General features: G+C 43.1%; 1 protein-coding gene across 1 annotated transcript in view; it reads right to left on the bottom strand.

Annotated features, from left to right (window-relative positions):
- Nucleotides 1-13,853: 13,853 nt before the first annotated feature.
- The window catches only part of Gabrb3 (gamma-aminobutyric acid type A receptor subunit beta3), a 237,265-nt gene continuing 229,379 nt past the window's right edge, over nt 13,854-21,739 (bottom strand). Inside the window, exon 9 of the mRNA XM_041649783.1 lies at nt 13,854-16,732. Within this exon, the coding sequence (XP_041505717.1) occupies nt 16,391-16,732 (342 nt within the window). The 3' untranslated portion in view covers nt 13,854-16,390. The remainder of the gene's footprint in view (nt 16,733-21,739) is intronic.

Raw genomic sequence — 21,739 nt, 5'->3', positions numbered from 1 at the left:
TCTGTGTCTCACTCAGCTGTCATCTGAGAAGCTTCCTCCTGCAGCAGATAGAAACGAAAACAGAGACTCACAGTCCAAAAGCATGCACAGAGCGAGAGACCTTGGAATACTCAGTCTTAAATGGGATGTCTCCATCAAACCCTTCCCTTGAAGACTCTACAGAAGAGGAAGGGGAAAGATTATAAGAGCCAGAAGGGTTGGAGGCAGACCAAGAAAACAAAGCCTTCGAGACACAACAGTTTTGACACACATGTGAACTCAGAGACAGTGGCAACACACACAGAGCCTGCATGGGTCTACACCAGATGAATACCTAGATCAGGAAGTAAACGCACACCCGATCCTTAACTCAGAGGCTCTCTCCAATTGATAACAACTTGAAAATTAAAGCTTATCTTTCTCAAAGGAATCTCAGTGGTGAAACAAAACACTCTTTAAAGGTAGGTCATATGCCCAGCAATAAATGGTCCACTCACACGAAACCCAATGACGTCTTTGGAAGTTCTTTCTCTCATAATGTAGAGTCAGGGCTTTTTGTTTGTTTGTTTTTAACCTCCCAGGTTCTTTGTATAAATATTATGGCTTCTGATTTTGTTTTTAAGGGATTCGCATATGTGCAACCATGTGTGTCTCTGCATTTGTATGTGATTCTTGTGGTCCTTCTTGAACTCTTTTTCTTCTGTTTGTTTTATCCTACTCTATTTTTGTTTTTGTTTAATCCTATTTTATTTTATCATGATTCCTTAGATGCCTGTTGGTTTTCTAAGGAGAGACAGAAAGGGTGTGGCTCTGGATGGAAGGGGAGACAGGAAGGAACTGGGAGGAGCAGAAAGAGGGGAAACAGTAATCAGAACATGTTGTATAATGAAAGTCTATTTTCAACAAAAGGAGAAAAAGAAAGTGTTTTTGTTGGTTTGTGTTGTTTGTTTATTTTTTGTAATGTATTTGGTTTTTATATTAAGATTATATTAGAATCATAGAATTACTTAAAGAGCACCTTTTCTCCTCTAGAGTCTTCCGTGAAGCTGATTTACTTCTCTGTATATGTCAGTTAATGTCCTATGTGTGTGTGTGTGTGTTTATTTTTCTTATTACTAATTTAGTCTCTTCATTTGTTGTAAAAAAAACCCAACTAGTTGTTTGTTTGTTTAAAAAAACCGAAAATGATGCTTACTAGATGTTTCTGTCTTATGTCAGGAGCCATCTGGTATGGGACAGCAAGAAGAAAGATTTTAGGAAAAGTTTTACTTTACTCCATACCTATTTTGTCTATATCGTACATTTCATTGAATATATATATATATATATATATATATATATATATAATGTTTAAGTTTTTCACAATGAACAGTAGATTTTCCTGCAGTAATCTTTGAAGTTTCCAGAAAGAAGATGGGGCCCCACAACAATGACTCTACCTGGTTGATATCACGTCATGATGATGATAGTACTACTATAAGACCTGTTTTGGGTACCAGCTGCTCAAGATGGTTTCAGCTTGGTTAGCTGAAATGGTGTACCTTATTACAACATTCCGACAGGAACTCCAAATACGAACTTCAGAAAAAACCCTATCAACTACTCAGAGACTATTTGCAATTATATCAGACAGTAATCTTGAAAATTAACCATCATTTTAGTTTTACAGGATCCCATAGAAAGAACATCACCCCCCATGACAGCTGGAAGTAATTCTAGAAGATGACAGCCCTCTACCAACAAAGTCTGTCCTCAGGGTTAGAGACATCATTTAAGGGTGATTATAATTGATATAGGGTTGAAGGTTGGGGTAAAAATTTGGTAGGCTCAGGGATCTCACTAAAGAAAAAAAAGGAAATTGAATGAGATAATTAGTAGTGTTACCACTAATAATAAAAGTGAGTAATAGAGCGAATACTTGTGAGCTATTATTTATAGACAATTTGCATTGGTATAGATTCTTATATATTGATACAAATTCAAATTATATTTGTTATATTAAATTTGTTCCTATTTCTGTTTACAATATTTGTGCACCTATGCAAAGTTATTTTTTCATATTGTATGCATGCATGTTTCTACCTCTGTTTAAGATAGTTTGTTTATTGATACAATTTAGGATATATTTATCATATTGCATTATACATTTAATACAAGACTAAGATTCCTTAGGATAAAATAATTATTAAAACATTTAGTATCTGTTTCTTGATTAAAATTGTTTATTATGATTGACATTTTAATTTTTATACTTGATATCTGTTCTCATTGTATATAATATTGTATTGGATTTGGGACTCTCTTATTTAGACACAAAAAGGAGGTGATGGGGAACCTCCTTCAGCCAATGGCCTTTGAGGCTGGACCAGGTTGGGCATGGCTTTGGGTATCAAAATGGCATGGGTCCACCCACTCTCTCTCTCCCTGTTCTCACACCTGGATGCTAGATTCTGTTCCTGTTCCCCATTGTGATCTGTGAATCCCTCCCCCGTTAAATATGGATCCCCTCATTATATACCCTGTTCAGAGCTAGTGTGGGATTACTTTATTCATGTTCCCCTTCAGTCAATGTTCAGTTATTATTTGGAAAAATGGTATTATTTTTATTATGATGATAATTTATATGTGAAGCTTCTAAATGACCCAAGACAATAAATTCCACAAAGCACACTCGTCTCCTTCGGCTGGGTTCATGCTTTTCATGAGAGAAGAATCACCGAGTTGGGGAGTTTAACAGTGATTTCCAATCATTTAGGTAATTAACTTTGATTTGAAGCTATATTACTAGATAATTGCCCTTGGCTTATTTAAATTACACGATCAGATCTTTATTTTTAAGTCTCGTTACAAAGTTACATTCTAAAAGAAACTTTGGTTGATTAAAAGATGACTTGCGGATGTCTAAGTAATTGGCAGACCGGATATCCAGGCTGTGTGAAAACAGACTATGGGTAACACAGTGCAGTGTAGCCAACTAGTGTACTGTCTTCACTCTGTAACAGTGAAGAGAATATTTTGAGAGAAAATTTTGGGGCGCCCAAAACTAGTGTGTCAGCTTGTATTTGAAGCCACTGTTTCTGGCTGCAGGTCCACCTAAGAAGTCATCTGTGAAAGCCAGAAGACATCGTTGGATTTTTACCAGTCAAGCAATCTCTGTCACAGCATCAAAAGAATGCACCCACCCACTGAGACAGTGGGGCTGATCTATTGGGAGCTCACCAAGGCCAGCTAAACTGGGACTGAAAAACCATGGGATAAAACCGGACACTCTGAACGTGGCGGACAATGAGGGCTGATGAGAAGCCAAGGACAATGGCACGGGGTTTTGACCCTACTGCATGAACTGGCTTTGTGGGAGCCTAGCCTGTTTGGATGCTCACCTTCCTAGACCTGGATGGAGGGGGGAGGACCTTGAACTTCCCACAGGGCAGGGAACCCTGACTGCTCTTCGGACTGGAGAGGGAGGGGGAAAGGAGTGGGAGGAGGGGGAGAGGAGAGGAGAGGGGGGAGAGGAAGAGGAGTGGGGGTAGGTGGAGGAAAATGGGAGGCGGGGAGGAGACAGAAATTTTTTTAAAAAATAAAATAAATAAATACCATTTTTCTTACAAAAAAATAGTGCCATAATACTATGAAAGCAGCTGTGGAAATGGTATAGCCGGGTACGGCTCCATTCTAATCAAACTTGAATGTCACAGGCTGACGCTGGTAATTTAGCTCACTGCTTGTAGAACTAGAGGAACGTGTAACCAAGACTGTCTTAGTTAGGATTTCTATTGCTGTGAAAAGCATGGTCAAAAATAATGAAGGAAGGAAGGAAAGGGTTTTTGAGCTTACAGTTGTAATCCAGCATGAAGGGAAGTCAGGGCCGAAACCGAAGCAGAGCAGAGACCTGGAGATAGGAGCTGACGTAGAGGCTTTGGAGGAGTGCTGCTTACTGACTTGCTCAGCTTGCTTTCTTATAGCACCCGGGATTGAGCGCTCCGAAACAGTATGCCCTAAAGAAAGCTGGCTTCCCCACCTTCCCTACCAATCACCAAGGGAGAAATTTACCACAGGTTTGCCCATAGGCCAATTTGAAAGGAGCATTTTCCCAATTGAGATTCTGTCTTCCGAAATAACTCTAGTCTCTGTCAAGTTGACATAACTAGCCAGCATAGTTGCCTGCAAACTGTAGGGTTCTCAGCTACTTCTCTAGCACCACGTCTGCCTGCATGCATGCCGCTATGATCCACTAACAATGGTATGACCTCTAAAATGTAATAGAGCCACCACAATTAAATGTTTTTCCTTATAAGAGTTGCTGTGGTCATGGTATCTCTTCCCAAAAGAAACCCTAACTAATGCAATACTCAAAATCTCCCAAGTAAGAAAAAGCCCAGGTATAGATGGATTTGGCACAGACAATCAAAGAACTGATGAAATTATTCAATAAGACAGAAAAGGAAGACTTTTAAATTCTTCTTACTAGGCAAATATTTCTCTGATATTAAAACAAGATAGAGACCTAACATCAAAGGAAACAATCTTCCTGAAGAACACAGATGAAAGACTCTGAATAAAATATTTACAAACCAAATTTAAGAAAAATAACAAGTATCACCCACTATTATTAAACAACTTTTACTGGAGATTCATACAAGCTTTAGCAGGCATAAGTCAATAAATATATTTCATCACATAAAAAGATTCAAAGACAGAAATCTCATGATCATCTCAGTAGATACAAGGACAGCTTTTGAGAAAATCCAATCACCTTTTTATTTTTATTAAAGTCATGAAGAATATAGGGATACAGAGACACCCATCAACAGAATATAGGCAATATTTAACAAACGGGCAGCACACATAATGCTAAGTGGGGTAAAGGCCAAAGCACTTCCAGTAAAATCAGGAAGACAACAAGGATGTCCTCTCTCTCTGCTTCTGTCCAATATAATGTTGGAAGTCTCAGCTAAAGCATCAAGAAAAGAGAAGGGGATGAAGCAGATGCAAATAGTGGGTCAGAAGTCATTGCATCCTTATTTATAGATGTTATGGTTCCATGTATATGGTTCTATATACACTCTTCTCGAGAACTCAAATAGATGGCCCACACATTCAGCAAAGTAGCAGATAAGTCACCTGTGCACAAAAACTAGTTGCCTTCCTACATACATACCGATAGCGACACACAATACAGAGAAAGGAATCGGGAATAAGGTCACATTCACCATAATCTCAAAAATAAACAAAAGATCAATAAACCTAACCAAGGAGCTGAATGACTCAAACAATGAAAACTTTAAGACCCCGAAGAGTAGAAATTAGATACTAAAAGAGAAATCAGAGGAGGAACAAGAAGAGGGCAAGGAGACCGCTCGTGCTTGCGGATTGATGATATTGGGAAAACGGTCATCTTACCAAAACAATATACAGATGCAAATCAATACCCATCAAACTACAAGCATAATTCTTCACAGAGATTGGAAAATAATCTTAAAATTAATGTAGAAGATCAGGGATAGGAGTGCATAGTTTTAATCCTACCAGATGTGACCAGAGGCGAGCAAATCTTTTTGAGTTTAAGGCCATCCTGGTTTACAGAATGAGTTTCAGGTCAATCAGAGTCACGTAGAGAAACATTCCATCACAAAATTAATAAAGTAAAACAAAACACCAAGGATACCATAGCAATTTTGAATAAAAAAATATACTGCTAGAATTATGACTATCTCCAACTTCAAGTTATGCTACAGAGCTCAAGCGGTAAAAACAACCCTCAGTGTGGAGGGTGGAGCTGTGGGCAGTGGTTCTCACCGTGGAGGGTGGAGCTGTGGGCAGTGGTTCTCAGTGTGGAGGGCGGAGCTGTGGGCTGTGGTTTTCACTGTGGAGGGTGGAGCTGTGGGCAGTGGTTCTCACCGTGGAGGGTGGAGCTGTGGGCAGTGGTTCTCGGTGTGGAGGGTGGAGCTGTGGGCTGTGGTTTTCACTGTGGAGGGTGGAGCTGTGGGCAGTGGTTCTCAGTGTGGAGGGTGGAGCTGTGGGCAGTGGTTCTCAGTGTGGAGGGTGGAGCTGTGGGCTGTGGTTTTCACTGTGGAGGGTGGAGCTGTGGGCAGTGGTTCTCAGTGTGGAGGGTGGAGCTGTGGGCAGTGGTTCTCAGTGTGGAGGGTGGAGCTGTGGGCTGTGGTTTTCACTGTGGAGGGTGGAGCTGTGGGCAGTGGTTCTCGGGTGTGGAGGGTGGAGCTGTGGGCAGTGGTTCTCAGTATGGAGGAATGGAGCTGTGGACAGTGGTTCTCAGTGTGGAGGAATGGAGCTGTGGACAGTGGTTCTTAGCGTGGAGGGTGGAGCTGTGGGCAGTGGTTTTCACTGTGGAGGGTGGAGCTGTGGGCTGTGGTTTTCAATGTGGTAGTGGAGCTGGAATAAAGCATTTTGGAGTTTGTCCTCTTTGTCTATCTCTCTCCAGTAGCTATTTTCTCTTCCATTTTTTTTAATCATAAATGGAACAATCATGTACCTCTCTCTCCTTAGGTGCTACCACTCACTGGCTTTTACCAGCCTCCAGAGCCTTCAATCAAAATAATTCCTTAGGTATTTGGTTACATCAAAAATCAAAATCAGTTAGAGAAAATAAGAGAAATCAAGAAGCAAAATGTTATATCAAAATTATTTTTATCATGTTATGATAAAAATCTGACTAAAAGTATTAAGATGATTGAGAAGATAAAAATCACTTTAAAATAAAAGAAAAATTATCAGAGCAGGAGACACGGACTTTTGAGAGTTGCCCAAGATCCAGGAGGGCAATAAAAGATTTACACTAAATAGCTTCCCATGAAAGACTGAAAAGATGGTCCTCGGACCAGAAGCAGTTGTGGTGGGCCTGGAAGCAGGAATAAAAAGATCCCCTGGCTGGAACAGAGGAAAGACTGGGGGAAGCAAAAACTAACACTAAGGATATTTGAAAAAGCCACACGGGTACCTACTTTGTAAGCGTCCTGAATATATATTCATATAGAAGAGTTCAATTGGAGTTAACTCTACCCAAAGAAAAACATCAAAGAAGCCATAGACTGCCAATCAAAAGCTCAGTGCCAGGTTTGGGACATCTCTCTATTTCTTGGCTGGGGGTGTTCTTTGCCAGTGCTCTTACCTGCCCACCAGAACTTAATGGAAAGACCCTATGGCTGGAGACAACACACACCTTGGTCACGGGACACAGAGAGATGTACTCGGTAATCACCAGACAGCTGCTTGTGTGCTGGCCAGTCTTCACAGGAGGCTGCTGGAGGAAAAACCAAATCCTATAAACATGAATGACCAGAGTGCATGGAAAGGTACATCCGTGACTACAACACTGACAGGAAAGTTAGGGGAGAGGCTGCATTTGTATTAAATATTTTATTCAATATTTAAACATCCCCCTTTCTGATTAGACTTATGGCGCTATCAGCAAGAGTAAATACATACCTGCTACTGTAAGATCGGCTAAGCACAATAGTGAAGGAACACAGAAAGCCCATCGATGAACTTACTGTCATTCTGCTAACTGGACATCCTGCCAAATTGCCCTAAAATTTGAATGGCTCTATCCGTCCATTAATGCAGCGCTATTCCTCATCAGAGAGGTTTGTGCGCTGGATGACGGTCAGTGCAGAAGCTCACAGCTGGCTGAAGCTGAAGGAACAAGTGTCAGTGGAGAGGCTAACCCCTCTCCGAGGTTTGCGGACCATTGAGGAAGAGAGGCTGGATAGGTCACAAGAGCTAGAGGTTTGTGGAGGACCAGAGCGAGATGGGGTCTTGTGCACATGACAGAATCTCCACACTCTGAACTTCATCCTCTGTGTTTCCTGGCTAAGGTAAAACTGGCCAACATTCTGTCCTGGATGGCTGAGGAGCTTTAACAGTGATGGCTTTTGGGAGAAGCAGAGGGCATTTTCTTTGATGATGAGCACCTGGCAAGCAGAGCACTCTGCAGTGGGTGGCCACATGCTCACGAGGAACCGGGGCAGCACAAGTTGGGTTTCATTTGTGTCTTTTGGTTTCTAAGAGAACAAGAAGTTGGGAGCTGTTTGTGAAGATGGAGGTAGGTTTGAGAAGAATTTGAAAATATGGGAGGGTGATTATGATCTAAATATGTTATAAGAAGCTACCAAGAAATTCATACAACACGTTTTTAAGAGACCACCTGGCATCCCATGGTGCTATCAGCCTGACTGCATGACAAACACGGCGGAAGACAAGCCTCAAGAGGTGAGGGGACATTATCCACTCAGGGCAGTTCTAATCACTAGTGAACGTGAAGGATACAAGAAGAATTCACGCATAAGCAAAACCTTTGGGCACTCAGGAGGCAGAGGCAGGCGGATCTCTGTGAGTTCGAGACCAGCCTGGTCTACAGAGCTAGTTCCAGGACAGGCTCCAAAGCCACAGAGAAACCCTGTCTCGAAAAACCAAAAAATAAAATAAAATAAAATAAAATTAAATTAAAAAAAAAAAACCTTTGGTCGCATGGCACCTCCTATGAACGTTCACTGAGTATGACTGAGGTGTGGTGATGGATAGAGCCTGGAGCATGGAAGACAGGAACCAAAGCATCATCAAACTCATCTAAAGTTTCAATGGAATAAAATAATCGAGCCCAAGTTTTATATCAGGCCATCAAACAAGCAATTTTAACTAGTACAGGAAGTAAGCAAGAAGATGGCTTCATGAAGAAAGCTGGAGAATATCGCCATAGTGAGGTCACTGTCTGAAGCGGCAGATGAGAGTAGGCTCTTGCTGGGTATGCTGGCGCAGGGCTTTAATCCCAGCACTCGGGAGGCAGAGACAGGCGAAGATCTGTGTGAGTTCCAGGTCAGCCTGGTCTATCAAACGAGGGCTGGGACAGTCAGGGCTGTTACACAGAGAAATCCTGATGCATGCATAGATGATAGATAGATAGATAGATAGATAGATAGATAGATAGATAGATAGAGATAACATTATTAATCTAGACGGATACATATTTATGTCTTTCTTCACTGAGAAAAAAATACGATGCACAGTGAGCATCAATGTTCATGCCAATGAAATTAAGGCCAGGGTGTACTACATAGTGAATTCCATGCCAGCCTGAGATTGATAAGGATTGTCTCAAAGTAACAAAGGGGAAGAGAAAGACAGGGGGCATGAAGGGAAGCAAAGGAGAAAGGGAGAAAATTAGCTAGAAACCAGAGATCCCAGGCCCAGTTCCTATACGTGATGGGAAGCATTCAGCCTTCAGAACTGAGGCTGTGTAGCTTTAATCAATTGGGAGAGTGTTTGCAAAAGCATCCCTTTCGGCCTGGACCCTAGTGAGCTCTGTTTTCCTCTTATTTGAGCTTAAGATATGCAAGTTTTGAATTAGATTTGTGTAATGTTGAAATCTCTCTGTTGGTAATTTTGTTTTCAACTCTTAGAATTAATTTCTGAGTAAGACCCTCCGGGATGAGCCGGGGAAGTGCAGCTCCTGGAGCCTGCCCGCTTGTCTTCTGCTATCAACTACTCTCCCTTTCAAAGCAGAAGTCGGCCGGGCGGTGGTGGCGCACGCCTTTAATCCCAGAACTCGGGAGGCAGAGGCAGGCGGATCTCTGTGAGTTCGAGACCAGCCTGGTCTACAGAGCTAGTTCCAGGACAGGCTCCAAAGCCACAGAGAAACCCTGTCTCGAAAAAAAAAAATCAAAGCAGAAGTCGGCGATGGTTAAAGCAATTCTCTTTCCTTTTCTTCCAGTGATGATGTTTTACATACTGCTTAAGTAAAAGGGATTATTAAGTTTTTAACTTCTCCCACAAAGCACAGTTTCAACACGTGAGTATTCATTAACTCAAGAGAAATTTGTACACCCAGTGCTAAGCATCCACGTTTTGTGACAGCTGGCAGAGTGTAAACATTTTCGACTTTGGTAACATCAAATTAAAGATATGGCCAGCAGAAGGTTGGGGGCAGAAAAGGAGAAAGAGAAACCCACTTAAGGATGGGAGTCTTAGTGCTTTTATCTAAAAACAACTTCCTCTATTTCTGCACCTAGAAGCCAAGACAGTGAACCATCCTAGGATCAACAGATGGATGGATAAAATGTGACCTATCCACACACTATCATTACTTAGCCAGAAAGAGTGATGGCCTAGCTTTTGCAGCAAAATGGATTTGGAGCTGGGATGTGTTGAATGACATCAACCAGACATAGAAGAACAAACATTGTCTGTTCTCTTTCTCTCTCTCTCTCTCTCTCTCTCTCTCTCTCTCTCTCTCTCTCTCTCAGACACACACACACACACACACACACACACACACACACACACACGTGGAAGCTAGAAAAGTTGATCTCAGAGCAGAAGAGAAGAATAGTGATTACGGGAGGCTGGGAAGAATCAAAGGAAGCAAAGGGCTAGCCAACCAGCGTAAGCATGAACACCCAGCAGCACAGCAGGGAACTGTGGTTCTCAATAGCCTGTCACATGCTTTAGGAAATAGAACCAGAGAGGAACAGGGCAGCCCTAGTCACAGAGGAAAAAAACGAGGTGAATGCACTCTGTATACATGGTAACACTGTACTGTATAAATGACTACGTTTTTTAAATTTGCAAACAAAATGACAACAAATTAATTAAACATAGGAGGCAAAAGGTCATCAATACCTAACCTCAGTGTAACAAGACGAAGAGATTTAACTTCTTAGAGATAGTTTCTAATTGCCTGGTAGGTCAGGGCCATTAATCTGCTTCGAGACGTGCAGGGCCACCAGACGTACCCTGTTCTCCCATGCCAAGGCATTGCTTACGTGGCTTACTTAATTTTACTTTGTTTCTTAAGAACAGCGGAGACTGGAGTCAAGGTTAAGTGCATGCATGCCCCCTTGTGTCTCCCCAACTGCGATTGGTTGCATTTTTAGCATTTATGTTCTCTGTGCTGCTGCCTGCTGCATCTGAGTTGAACCTGCTTATCTAAAACCAAGGGGCATGGAGCGAGTCTCTCCAATAGTAGAACTATCTCAATAATCGATAATAGCTTCTGTTTTAGCTCCCCAGTACAAGTCTCTACCTTAAAACCATGGAGGCTCTTAAAGAGTCCATCTTCTCAAAGGGCATCCCCACTGCAAAGATCAGTGATAAACCCCATGCTTTGCAAAGTAAGAGATTCTAAGGAAGAATTGTAAAGCAGCCCCATGTGTATGCAGGCTGTGTCAGCCGTGGATGGGGCAGCTCCCCGAAGCCTGTGGACCCCCTGGTGACCAAAGCAGGTGCTCAGAAGCGGTTAGTCCTCTTTAAAGCATGTCACCAGGACTGGCCGAGTGACCAAGAGAGAAATTTTCCCAGAGATGTACTCATCACAGACAACAGCTTAGTTTAAGGCATGACCAAGTCAAGACTCCAGAGAAGACTGGAAATACAAAACTCGTTTACATATCAGAATGAGGTTTGCAAATGGTGCTTGTATCACCCCTGACTACACAGCAAGTGGCTGTGCGTGAATGTAGACCAGTTGGTCAGCAGCATCGGGTTAAGAGCGTCATGAGAATCCCTAGGACCCAAGGAAGGAGATGGGGCTCTCACAAACTTGTCAGCATGGACGTGTCTATAATCTAAATCTTTCATTTGCTCACTCACTTGTTCACTCTGTGATAACATCTCACTTTCACCGTAGAAACACGGCCAGGGAAATTGCTGAAAAATCTCCAAGGGTGGCTATCCAGAGATGGAGAGCTTGTTCCCTGGCTTTCGTCACAAAAAAATGCGTGTGTCTTAAAACACTAATTTGAAGACTCGAATAGGTCATTCTTTGTGTCGCTGTTTATCCTTTGAAGTTTAAATTTGAAGGAAAATTGTGATCAATTTTTTCAATATTAAGCACTGAACTTATGTAGTAAGAGGCCACTTGTTTTGTTCCTGGCTGCTCAGCCCCGAAATAATCACGCAGAAACTATATTATTTGCAGTACTGTTTGGCCAATCGCTTAAGTGTATTTCTGGCTAACTCTTATATTGTAATTTAGCCCACCACTATTAATCTGTGTATTGAATGTGGCTGTAGCTTACCGGTCTGTCTCTGGCAGGGCTACATGGCATCTTTTCCCTGACTCCACCTTCTTTTTCCCAGCATTCAGTTTAGTCTTTCCCACCTAGCTCTACTCTACTCTATCAGTTTCTTTATTCATTAACCAATAAAAGCAACAAATAGACAGAAGGACATCCCACACCAAACTTCGATCCTCACATAAAAAAAAAACACATAAATTGTGATATTTTGTTTTCAAAGAAACAGTTCTACCATTATCTTAGGCAGTCAGTTTGGGGCTGTAAAATCTTTTTATTTTCACATAACCCAGGTGGACATATGCAATTAAACAAGGTTGGATTGAAATAACACCACACCATTCAACAGCAGAGAGTTAGGGAAGAGAAAAACAAAAACAGGCCTCATGTTTGTCAGTTAGTCCTTTTTTAATAAATTTGAATTCATTCAACAAGTTTCATATTGTATCTGTCACTCAATTTTGCTGTTTTTTTTTCACGTCAAATAATACGAAAAAATTACATCAATGTGCTTAAGCAAAATCGGGTTTAAGTTTATCTTTACAATGAAATGAAATCGACATGGATATCAATCAGGACAGCAACCGCCTATTCCTACCAGAACAATCCTGTACTTACCTTGAACACATCTACTGACTTGGGAAGTAGAAAAAGGAGTCACGAATGACATGTGTGGGCCATCCCTAGGAGAGGTACCACCAAGTGGGACATGTGTGTGAGCCACTCTGGGAGGTCACTGTCCCAAGGTGAGGGGTTTAGTCATTCAGGAAAACACGGCACCTTTCAACGCAGGAGAAGAGGTAATCAGGCCAAGGCACGCTCGCCAGTGTCCTGGGAAATCCACTCCACCAGGGCAGGTCTTCGCCCCCAGAGACGACGTTACTCTGCTGGAAAGTTTGCACTGACGGGAGAGCCAGTGCTCGTTCCAAGAGTAATCAAATATTTTACCAGTGGTTCAGTTGGTTTACAGAAAATGGCCAGAAATATGAACTCAGTTTCAGGTGGAGGGTTAAAATATAAATTATAGTAGGTTTATGCTTTTAAGCAAGGAGGTTCAAAATTGAACACATCTTTTCAAAATGTGTTCACAAGGGGCAAACACCTACAACTGCCACGTGCCGGTCTCCTTCGAGATCATCTCATTGATGACACTGTCAACTCCATGTTTCAAAACAAGAGAGGAGATTTTGGTGGGAACAGCTGAAGATGTCCCCATGTTGGCATCCAAACGCACAATACTGCAGATGGACATGTTGCTTAAAGCCTCGTGGGAATATTATTATGACATGCTTTCTAGTTCTTCTGAGATTCAGGGGCATTGAATGGATTATGGCATTGGCATCACAACCTCTCAACAGTTCTGGGGTTGGTAATCAGGAGTGACTTTTGTTTTAAAGATGATTCCACTCTGGTCAGCCTTTCTTGGCTGGGACTGATGGAGGAGGGCTCTTGGGTTGTCATAGACACATCTGAAAATGGCCAAATCAGGGGCTATCATCAAGGTGTCAACACCGCGAGCCCTTGGCGAAGCATCTCATCTTAGAAAGACAGTACTACTGAGAAAATTAGTGTTTGTTGAGTTGATGGGAAATGAAATTTTCTATTCTTAAGAACTCTGGGCATGGGTAACAGCCACCTCCATCACAGGTCCTGGTGGAATCCTGGCATGTGCTCGCCCACTGGCTCAAGCAGCTACTATAAAGTGAAGAGAGGCTACCTTACTGGAACAGGGATCAGATCCTACTCTTCTGTTAGAATAGCCAGAGTTCTCACCTCAACGCTTCTCGCAGCTTTGAAAAATAGAGAAGCCATAAAATAACTTATTAGGACGAAAATGCTTTTCTTCTGAAATGGAGTAAAGCAAACACATACCCAAGAATCTTAAAAATGAGTTTTTTTTTGTTTTTTTTGTTTTTTTTTTTTACAGAATACGTGTGTGTTTGTGTGTGTGTGTGTGTGTGTAATTACAAACACTACTTAGAGTCTAGCTACTATGGTAACTTCATTGCAGTGTCTATAAATTTGTGGATCCCAGTCTTGGTGCCAAATGCATATAAAAAGCTCAAAAGCTGTTATGACTACACCATGCAAATTTATATCCAGAGATTCCCAGGGAGCGTGTTGCGGTTCTTCTGAGCCCCGTGGAGTTTCTGTCTCTGATAATGTGGGTATCTCAACTATGCATCAAAAAATTTTGAGTTACTTTTCTCCCAGAAAAAAAAAAAAGTCACAGTTCTTAGTATGATAAACTCTCAGTGGCTGACCCCTTCTTCCACATGGCTGGCCTTTGGGGGTCCCTCTTCGACATGTGGCTCACACCTTGAGTGACAGGGTACACAGAGAGATACCTGAAGTATTGAAAGGGATAAGGTCTCGCAAACATTTGCTTTTCTTTAATATGTTACAACGATAAGGCCACTTACAGAATTTTTTTTTTCGAATCTGTTTAACTCTTTGTCTCCTCCTACTGTTACCCATGAAAAAGAAGATTTCCAGAGAAAAGCCCAAATTCACGGGCTCATCTCCAGGGAGAAAAGATAGCCAAGGAGCGGTGATTGAAAGAAGACTTAGTAGACAAGAATGGAGGCGGATAAGGGCATCAAATTCAGTCACTGTCCCTAACATAAGATTCTGTGGATTAGCTTTGACCTAAGCTTGGGTTTGGAAAAGTCAGACTCCCACATATAAAGGATTGCTATGGCCACCGAAAAATCAAGTGTGTCAGTTCATGGAGGCAGTCCACACGGCACACATCTTGGGGAGGGTGGTAAACGTGAGGGTGACGCATGCGTGGGTGTGGGGGTTATTAATTTAGCAGTTCTTCACTGCAGGTTTTGCTTTTTATCCTGTCTTCCCAATGCTTCGCTGTGACACCTGCTCACACGACTGCAGTCAGTTTATGGATGCCCGTGATAGAAAGAGTTTACAAAAAATATATCATCTTTGTTTGTCTTTAGAAAGAGCTCATCTAAATAGTAAGTTAAGGTTGCGTCTATGAAACCGGTGCACCTTGTCTTGTTTCTACGAGCTTTAAAAAGTCCAAATACTGATGAGGCTGTGGGTCAGAAGGAACCAAAAGAGACTGTGTTTGTGTCAGGTTGCCCTCCTTGCCTCGGGAACGGTCATGGGTCGTTGTGTGATCGCGGTGTGTACTGGTCGTGTTCCTGCAGAATCCTAGTCAGTCTAGGAGGAGCTGGATGTGCTTATGAGACAATGTCAGTACAGAAAAAAAAGGCTGTGAGGATGTTTCTTGAGTTTCCAAAAGTGAACAATAGAAACATTTTTAGGTTCAATCTTAATCTCTAGATAACAGAAAGTAGTTCTATCACAGAATGAAAAGTATGACGTCGCATGCTGCCATGGTAGCAAGCAGAGGAAACAAAATCCTGGTAATATACATATGTATGCATATTATGCAAATATATTCATATTAACATACGATGTTATAAGAACGGTAATGTAACTGCAAGGGGGAATCACTCTAGATGGTTTTACCTCAGAGTAACAAAGAACCTGAGACGCCTATGCTTCCAGTTCTACAGAGGACCTAGAGATCTGGACAAGATGGAAAGCACACTTTCGTGACTGGATCTCATTATCAAAACGTGCCATTGTGTTCCCACAAGACAGTTAAGCTGGACCCACTTTGCGTTAACAGAAATCCCCCTCATGTACGGGACGGTGGAGTACTCACAATGGGACACCGCTTACTCCCGGTGAGGTTGCAAGAGATGGACTCTCAGACACGAGCGTGGGAGCTACCTACCAGTGAGGATCAGGTAAGAGAGCTGCCAGAGACTCGCCTCGTCTGCTAACCCCGATACAGAGAAGCAAACCTGATGAAACAAGCCCGTCACACAGAAGCCAACAAGCCTTGGCTGCAAACCGAAAGAGAGGATATGAGGCGCACAACTTGCGCTGTGGGAGTTCCCAAAGATTAGCTAAGAAATTCCTTCCTGGTTTTTCAGAGAAAATATCGAACTTAGGATAATAAAAGACACACTTTGGGATGACTGTGTTTCGCACCCTCATTCTTGAGGCATAATATTTAGATACTTGTCCCTTTCAATTAGAAAAAGAAAAAAAAAGCTATGACTTTCTTTAATATGCATCCTGTGTTAAATTGTCCATAGTTGCAAAATGTACGGCATGTGTGCGTATTTGTCTTACATACGCAGATAGTCACACCTGCGTATATAAACATATACACATACATCCTCATATACACGTGTCTTTTATATATATGCTGAGAAAGTTCACATATATATACAATTGTGTGTGTGTGGGTGTGTGTAGGTGTGTGTGTACTGGTATAAAAACTTGACAGGCAGGGTAATATTTCACTCAGTGTTAAATGGAGTCTTTGAAAAATCAAGTACAGTCACTCAGTTAACATAGTACAGCCAGTAAACTAAGTTGAAAAGGGAAAAGGTGAAGGGAAACACGATCCGGGACCATCTGTCTATGGCATTCACATCGGTGAGATCGGGGATTTTGATCTTGAGCTGTGAAGACCTCCTCCGTAGGTGGGTCTTCTTGTGCGGGATGCTTCTGTCTCCCATGTACCGCCCGTGCCCTTCCCTGGGCATGCTCTGTTTCCTATACTGGATTCCTGAGTTGTCAAAGGATATTGCTGAATTCCTGGTGTCTCCGACGCCGCCTGCGACCTCATTCATTTCGTTGTGAACCTCCAGCGATGTTAATAGGATGTTCCCATGAGCATCCACCTAAGTGGAGAAAAGAGACACCCTTAGGAGCTGGCATGCCCATTCGTTTACTTTTATATACAAGCCCAGGACAGAGTGAGGTTACAGAATCATCCAATGTCATTTATGAGAAGGTGTCCATCTGTCAACCCTTTGCCGCATTTTATAGGAAAATACCATTTTGGAACTTTAACTGCAGCTGACAGATGGCATTTCCTTTACTTGAAGGTTCATACAGAGGCCACCAAAGAAGAGAAATGGCGCTTTAGCAAACTGATATTTCATGTTATACATCAGAATCCCTACTGAGGAGAAAACCAAAGCACCAACCCCTACTAGGATTTTACGTCTGTGCTAGTAATCCTTTGTAATTGGGCAGGGTGGAAATGGTGGAGCCCTTCCTTCCTCGGCTGCTCTTCAGCAGGTACCATCCGATCTAATGGCAATGCCACAATACCGGTGCCACTCAACCTCTCTTCCCAGTGGTTGGCTCATGAGACCTCACAGCCCCGGATGGAGGTGAGCATGGCACAGGAGAGGCGACAACAGAGCCCTCACGCACATAGCTTTCCTAGGCGTGCCTTGGTAGGATTACTCCCTTTTATTCCTATGCTCTGTGGTTAACCTCTTACTGCCCTACTGGTAACTTAAGCTCCTTTTAGAGATGGCCGAGTACATGTGACATTTGGTACCCGCTGTGGCTTCCAGTAGACACAGGGTCATTCTTAGGATGTTAGCTTGCTCTCTTTGGAAGGCTGTCCTTGGAACCAGGTCCAGCATCTGCTAAGGATGCTGACTTTCCCCCAGCACTTGCTAGCATGCTAGCCCAGTCGCTGAAGATTTAAATTGCCAGATTACCATGGAGAAGCCCAGGGACGGTCCCGATGGTGCTTCTGGTGACTGCTGGGGTAGATACAGGTGTAGGTCCCTGCCTCTTTGTGGCCTTGGCAGACGTCTTCTTTTGCCAGGGCCACATTTAAAGTAGCAAATCTCTTTCCACAGTAAAGGCTGACTTTGAAATAATCAAGTTTCATCCTTGCTAATACAGCTTTAGACCTTTGGTGACAGTACCAGGAGAACACTTGCTTTTTTAGGCTGCTAAAGAATTTTCAGCAGCCTTTCTATGGCTTGGGGAACTAGTGGCTGGGGGCAGGGTGGGGTTCCCTGGTGGAATTCCTCCTGGGATCAGACTGTAACTGGCCTGGTCTGCTTCCCTGAGCACTCGGTTCCTGTATGTTCTCCCATCCCCGACCTTCCTTTTCCCTGGAGGACTGTGTGATACAGCTGTGTTCCCTTTTCTTCCCTTGTCACTGGCTAGCCTACCCTTTGTTTTAGGGCTGGATTCATGGGTGGTGGATTTTCCCTTGAGCCACTAGTGGTCCTGCAGAATCTTACTGATGTGTTAATTTTTGTCTTCCTGGTTTTATAGAAGGCATCCTTTACTCTCATTAGAAGTGTTAAGCTGAATGAGGCGGAAAGGTGGGCAGAGAGTGGTCCTGACTCCTACCCAGGTAGAGATGGGCAGCCACGTGAAGCACTGAGTGGGGGAAAGAGCATAGAGTCACAGCTATCAACGGCAAGGCGGCCAAGGCTCGTGAACGAAGGGCTGCAGCTGGAAAGGCCACTCAGGCTCTTGGCATGGAGTTGCTCACAATCCTGTTTGAGAATACCTCTCCGTATTAACAGTATTAGCCATGCCCTCGCTAGATCAATTCTCATTTGCCAGAGCTTGTGAGCGTGTTCCGAGGGGACTCTGGAGATGAGCTCAGGGGTACAACCCTCAAGACAGTTCATCTTGAATTGCTGGTTGCACCCGATATCCTCACGTATTCTTTCCTAAGCATAGTAGAGAACGTTTCCTGCTAGAAGCAGAAGGCAGGAGATGAATGCGCAGCCTAAGGAGGACTCACTTTACGTTTGGTGGGAGGACTGTGCACTCTTAACTCGGTCACTTTGGTTTTAGCCTCGAGGGGGGCTACCCCCACCTTAGTCCTACTCTCTTAGTACTTTTTACCTAAAAGGTGCCTGATAGAAACGAGTTCTGCTTTACCCTGGTTAAATTTATGGGAATCTGCCATAGCAACTCTCAATAGTGCTATAGGATGAGGGGAAACCTCATATGCGCATTTGCCTAATATGCGAAATAACACAGGAGAAAAAAAAAACAAAAGGAGAGAGACCATTTTTAGGCCAAAGTATGAAATACATCACAAGCAAAGACCCAAAGTAAAGAGTTCTGTGTAAGGTAAACCAGCTGAATTAACTCAGGTTCTCAAGATGATGAAGCCACGCGCAGTATGCCTATCGGTGGGTGGTGTTCTTGGTGCTTTTGCTCTGCCATTATCATCTTTCCACTGTCTAATTAATCATAACAATAGAGGATACTTGGTGATAAATGGGAGGTAAATAAGAGACTGGGCCTGTAAGGGTTTTGGTAGGTCTTGCTAAGAAACTCCAACCCTTTGCTTGAAAAATGCAATGTGAAAAGTAGTCTCTAAATGCCCATGACGAAAACGGAGGATTCTGAAGTCCATGCTTGCAGGGTCAGGAATAGAAGCTGAATTTGAGATGTGACAAGGGAGTCCATGACCAATAGCAGTCTGGAAAAAAATGCTAGCAGTGTAGACGGATGCTCTCTTTCTGCTCCTGGACAGAGCCCGGAGTCTCTTTTTGGTCTCTGAGTGGCTCGGGTGCCTGCAGCAGAACCAGCAGCTTGGTTCTGTATCTTGGCAGTTCTGATTTGTGTTGGTATTTTGTCTGTTTTTTCAAAGCAGGGTCTCAGTCTAGCCTAGGCTAACCAAGAACTCACTCTGGAGCACAGGATAGCCTTAATCTTATGGCAATCCTTTGACCTTAGTCTCCTACATGTTCAAATTACAGGTGTGGGCCATGACACTGGCCTTTCTTCTTGGACGTCTGAACGGAGGAGGAGGAGGAGAGAGAGAGTTCCTGTCTCTGACTCCATCCAGACTTGAAGACTCAGATGCACGCAGAGTTAATGATTCTCGTGTGTTGATCTCACCGAACTGAGAAAGTTGGTTCTGTTCGGGCTTTGCATTGTCCCTCATTTTTTTGTTCCCTAATCTTCTCTTGGAATGATAGATAATAAAACCTTCTCACGGACAAAGACTGTTTGCTGCCTTCAAAGCCAGAGAGACTGTTGTGGGATTTTCCAGACTGAGCTGATGGTGGTTCCAGCAGGATGAGGCAGCTGAAGTCACAGAGGAATTATGGAGTGGCTGAAATGAAGAGGACAGTGAAGGGCTCTGCCCCTCACGCCCACTGGCAGCATGGCAGGGGCAAGGCTCAGCTGTGAGAGAACCTTGGCCACACCCACTCGCTCTACCTAAAAGGGGCAGCTTGAACTCCCTCTCCTGGGGCAGGACCTGTGGCTGAACAGGTCTCAGCACACAGGATAGTCAAAAGCAAGCGTGCAGGTTGGGTCCTGGCTCACTAGTGCTGCCTCTCTCTGGTGTAGCGCAGAGTGTTCTACGGCATAAAGGATTTGTGTGGGTCAGGAAAGGAGGGGGGCTCACAAGGCGTCTTGACTTAGAGGGGGACTGAGAAGGGACTCGGCCAGGTAAGAGCTGTCATTTAGTTTATTCCATCACTTTATTTGACTCCAGTGAAGATGGCCATCGTTCTACCCAGTACCTGGCTTTAAATCATGAAGACAGTACACTCACCATGTACTTATATTAAGTGAGATCCACATGAAATTGGTTTACTTCTTTTTCTATGTTCAACATTTTAAGAGATGCACATACATAGTAAACTACTTTGTCCCCGAAGTTGAGGCACAGGATATCCCAAAGGGGAGGCACTGACTTTTTAAAGTACTCAGAAAACTTACTCTTCTCCACAGTAACAAATCACTTGCTACATTACTGAGCATTTCAGAAAGCTTAGCAATTTTCCTCCAAGGTAGAAAGTACACTGAAAATGTTAGTAGCGATGAAAACATATTCCTCTTCCCTGGCTATTTTTAGAGAAGAAAACAGAGATAAAGGGTCGTGAGCCACCTTTGTGCCTCACTAGAGAAGTACACCAGGGGCCTGCATTATTTGGGGTCATTCACGAAAATATAATTACACACTTGCTTCCCATCCGGGTTGTGCAGGCCAGGCTATGGACCATGAAGAGGAAAACAGGGATGCCTCCTCCCAAGCAGCCTCTTAGGTGGGAACTTCCAACAATCAACAAATACATTTCATGAAAGAATTTGGAACTCATTTCTAGTTATCAAAACACGATACAGAAAAGTTCCTTTTTATTTATTTATTTTTTTTATCCTAATCGAAGGAATCCAAGTGAACAGGTATGTGGTGGGGGTGATCCTCCCAGGCCAGTAGGAGTAGATAAATGCCACCTGACATGAGCATCTGCCAGAGTGGAATCAGGTATGTGCATTCTAGCAGAAGCAAGAAACTGTTAGAGGAAATCATTTAAGCGATCTGCCATTGCACACGGACAGAGAATGTGCCGGATAGTGAGCAAACAACAGTGTTTGGGGCATGGAATGACGGAAGCATTTTTCACTGAAAGGGGAAAATAAGGATGATTCTATGGGGAGGGACATTTGACTTGTGGGTTGAAGAAAGAGAAGACGTCAATCAAGAGCTGAGGCAAAGCAGAGGTGGCATTTGTGACAGGTCAGAATCCACACAGGGGACAAAAGATATGAGAAAGAAGGTTGATGTCTTGCTATCTAGGGACACATCTGTGAGTCAGTGTCCTGTCTTCTCTAGATCCCTGTGGCCACCGTCATGTGTTTGGGAAGTGATTGGATGAAGGTGGGGGGCTGTTTCTCTGAACTTCAGTGAAGAAAGCCTAGCCTGAGAGAGGCCACGCTTCCTTAGGAACCTGTTAGTTGTTTGCAAATTAAAGGATAAAACTTGACCAGTTGGTGAAGTTCTCTTGGGCCCTCTGAATGTTGAAGACAAGCCTGTAGCTGCCTGAGGAGTCTCCTGAGATGGGACTCAAGAAACAGTCTTAATTTTTCACAACTCTATTCCAGAGAGGTTGAAA

Source organism: Microtus oregoni, unplaced genomic scaffold (assembly GCF_018167655.1).
Source record: "Microtus oregoni isolate MIOR12 unplaced genomic scaffold, Mior012 000000F_ref0000247, whole genome shotgun sequence".
Taxonomy (NCBI): Eukaryota; Metazoa; Chordata; class Mammalia; order Rodentia; family Cricetidae; genus Microtus; species Microtus oregoni.
The sequence above is the reverse complement of the archived record's forward strand: the minus strand, read 5'-3'. Positions and strand labels throughout refer to the sequence as shown.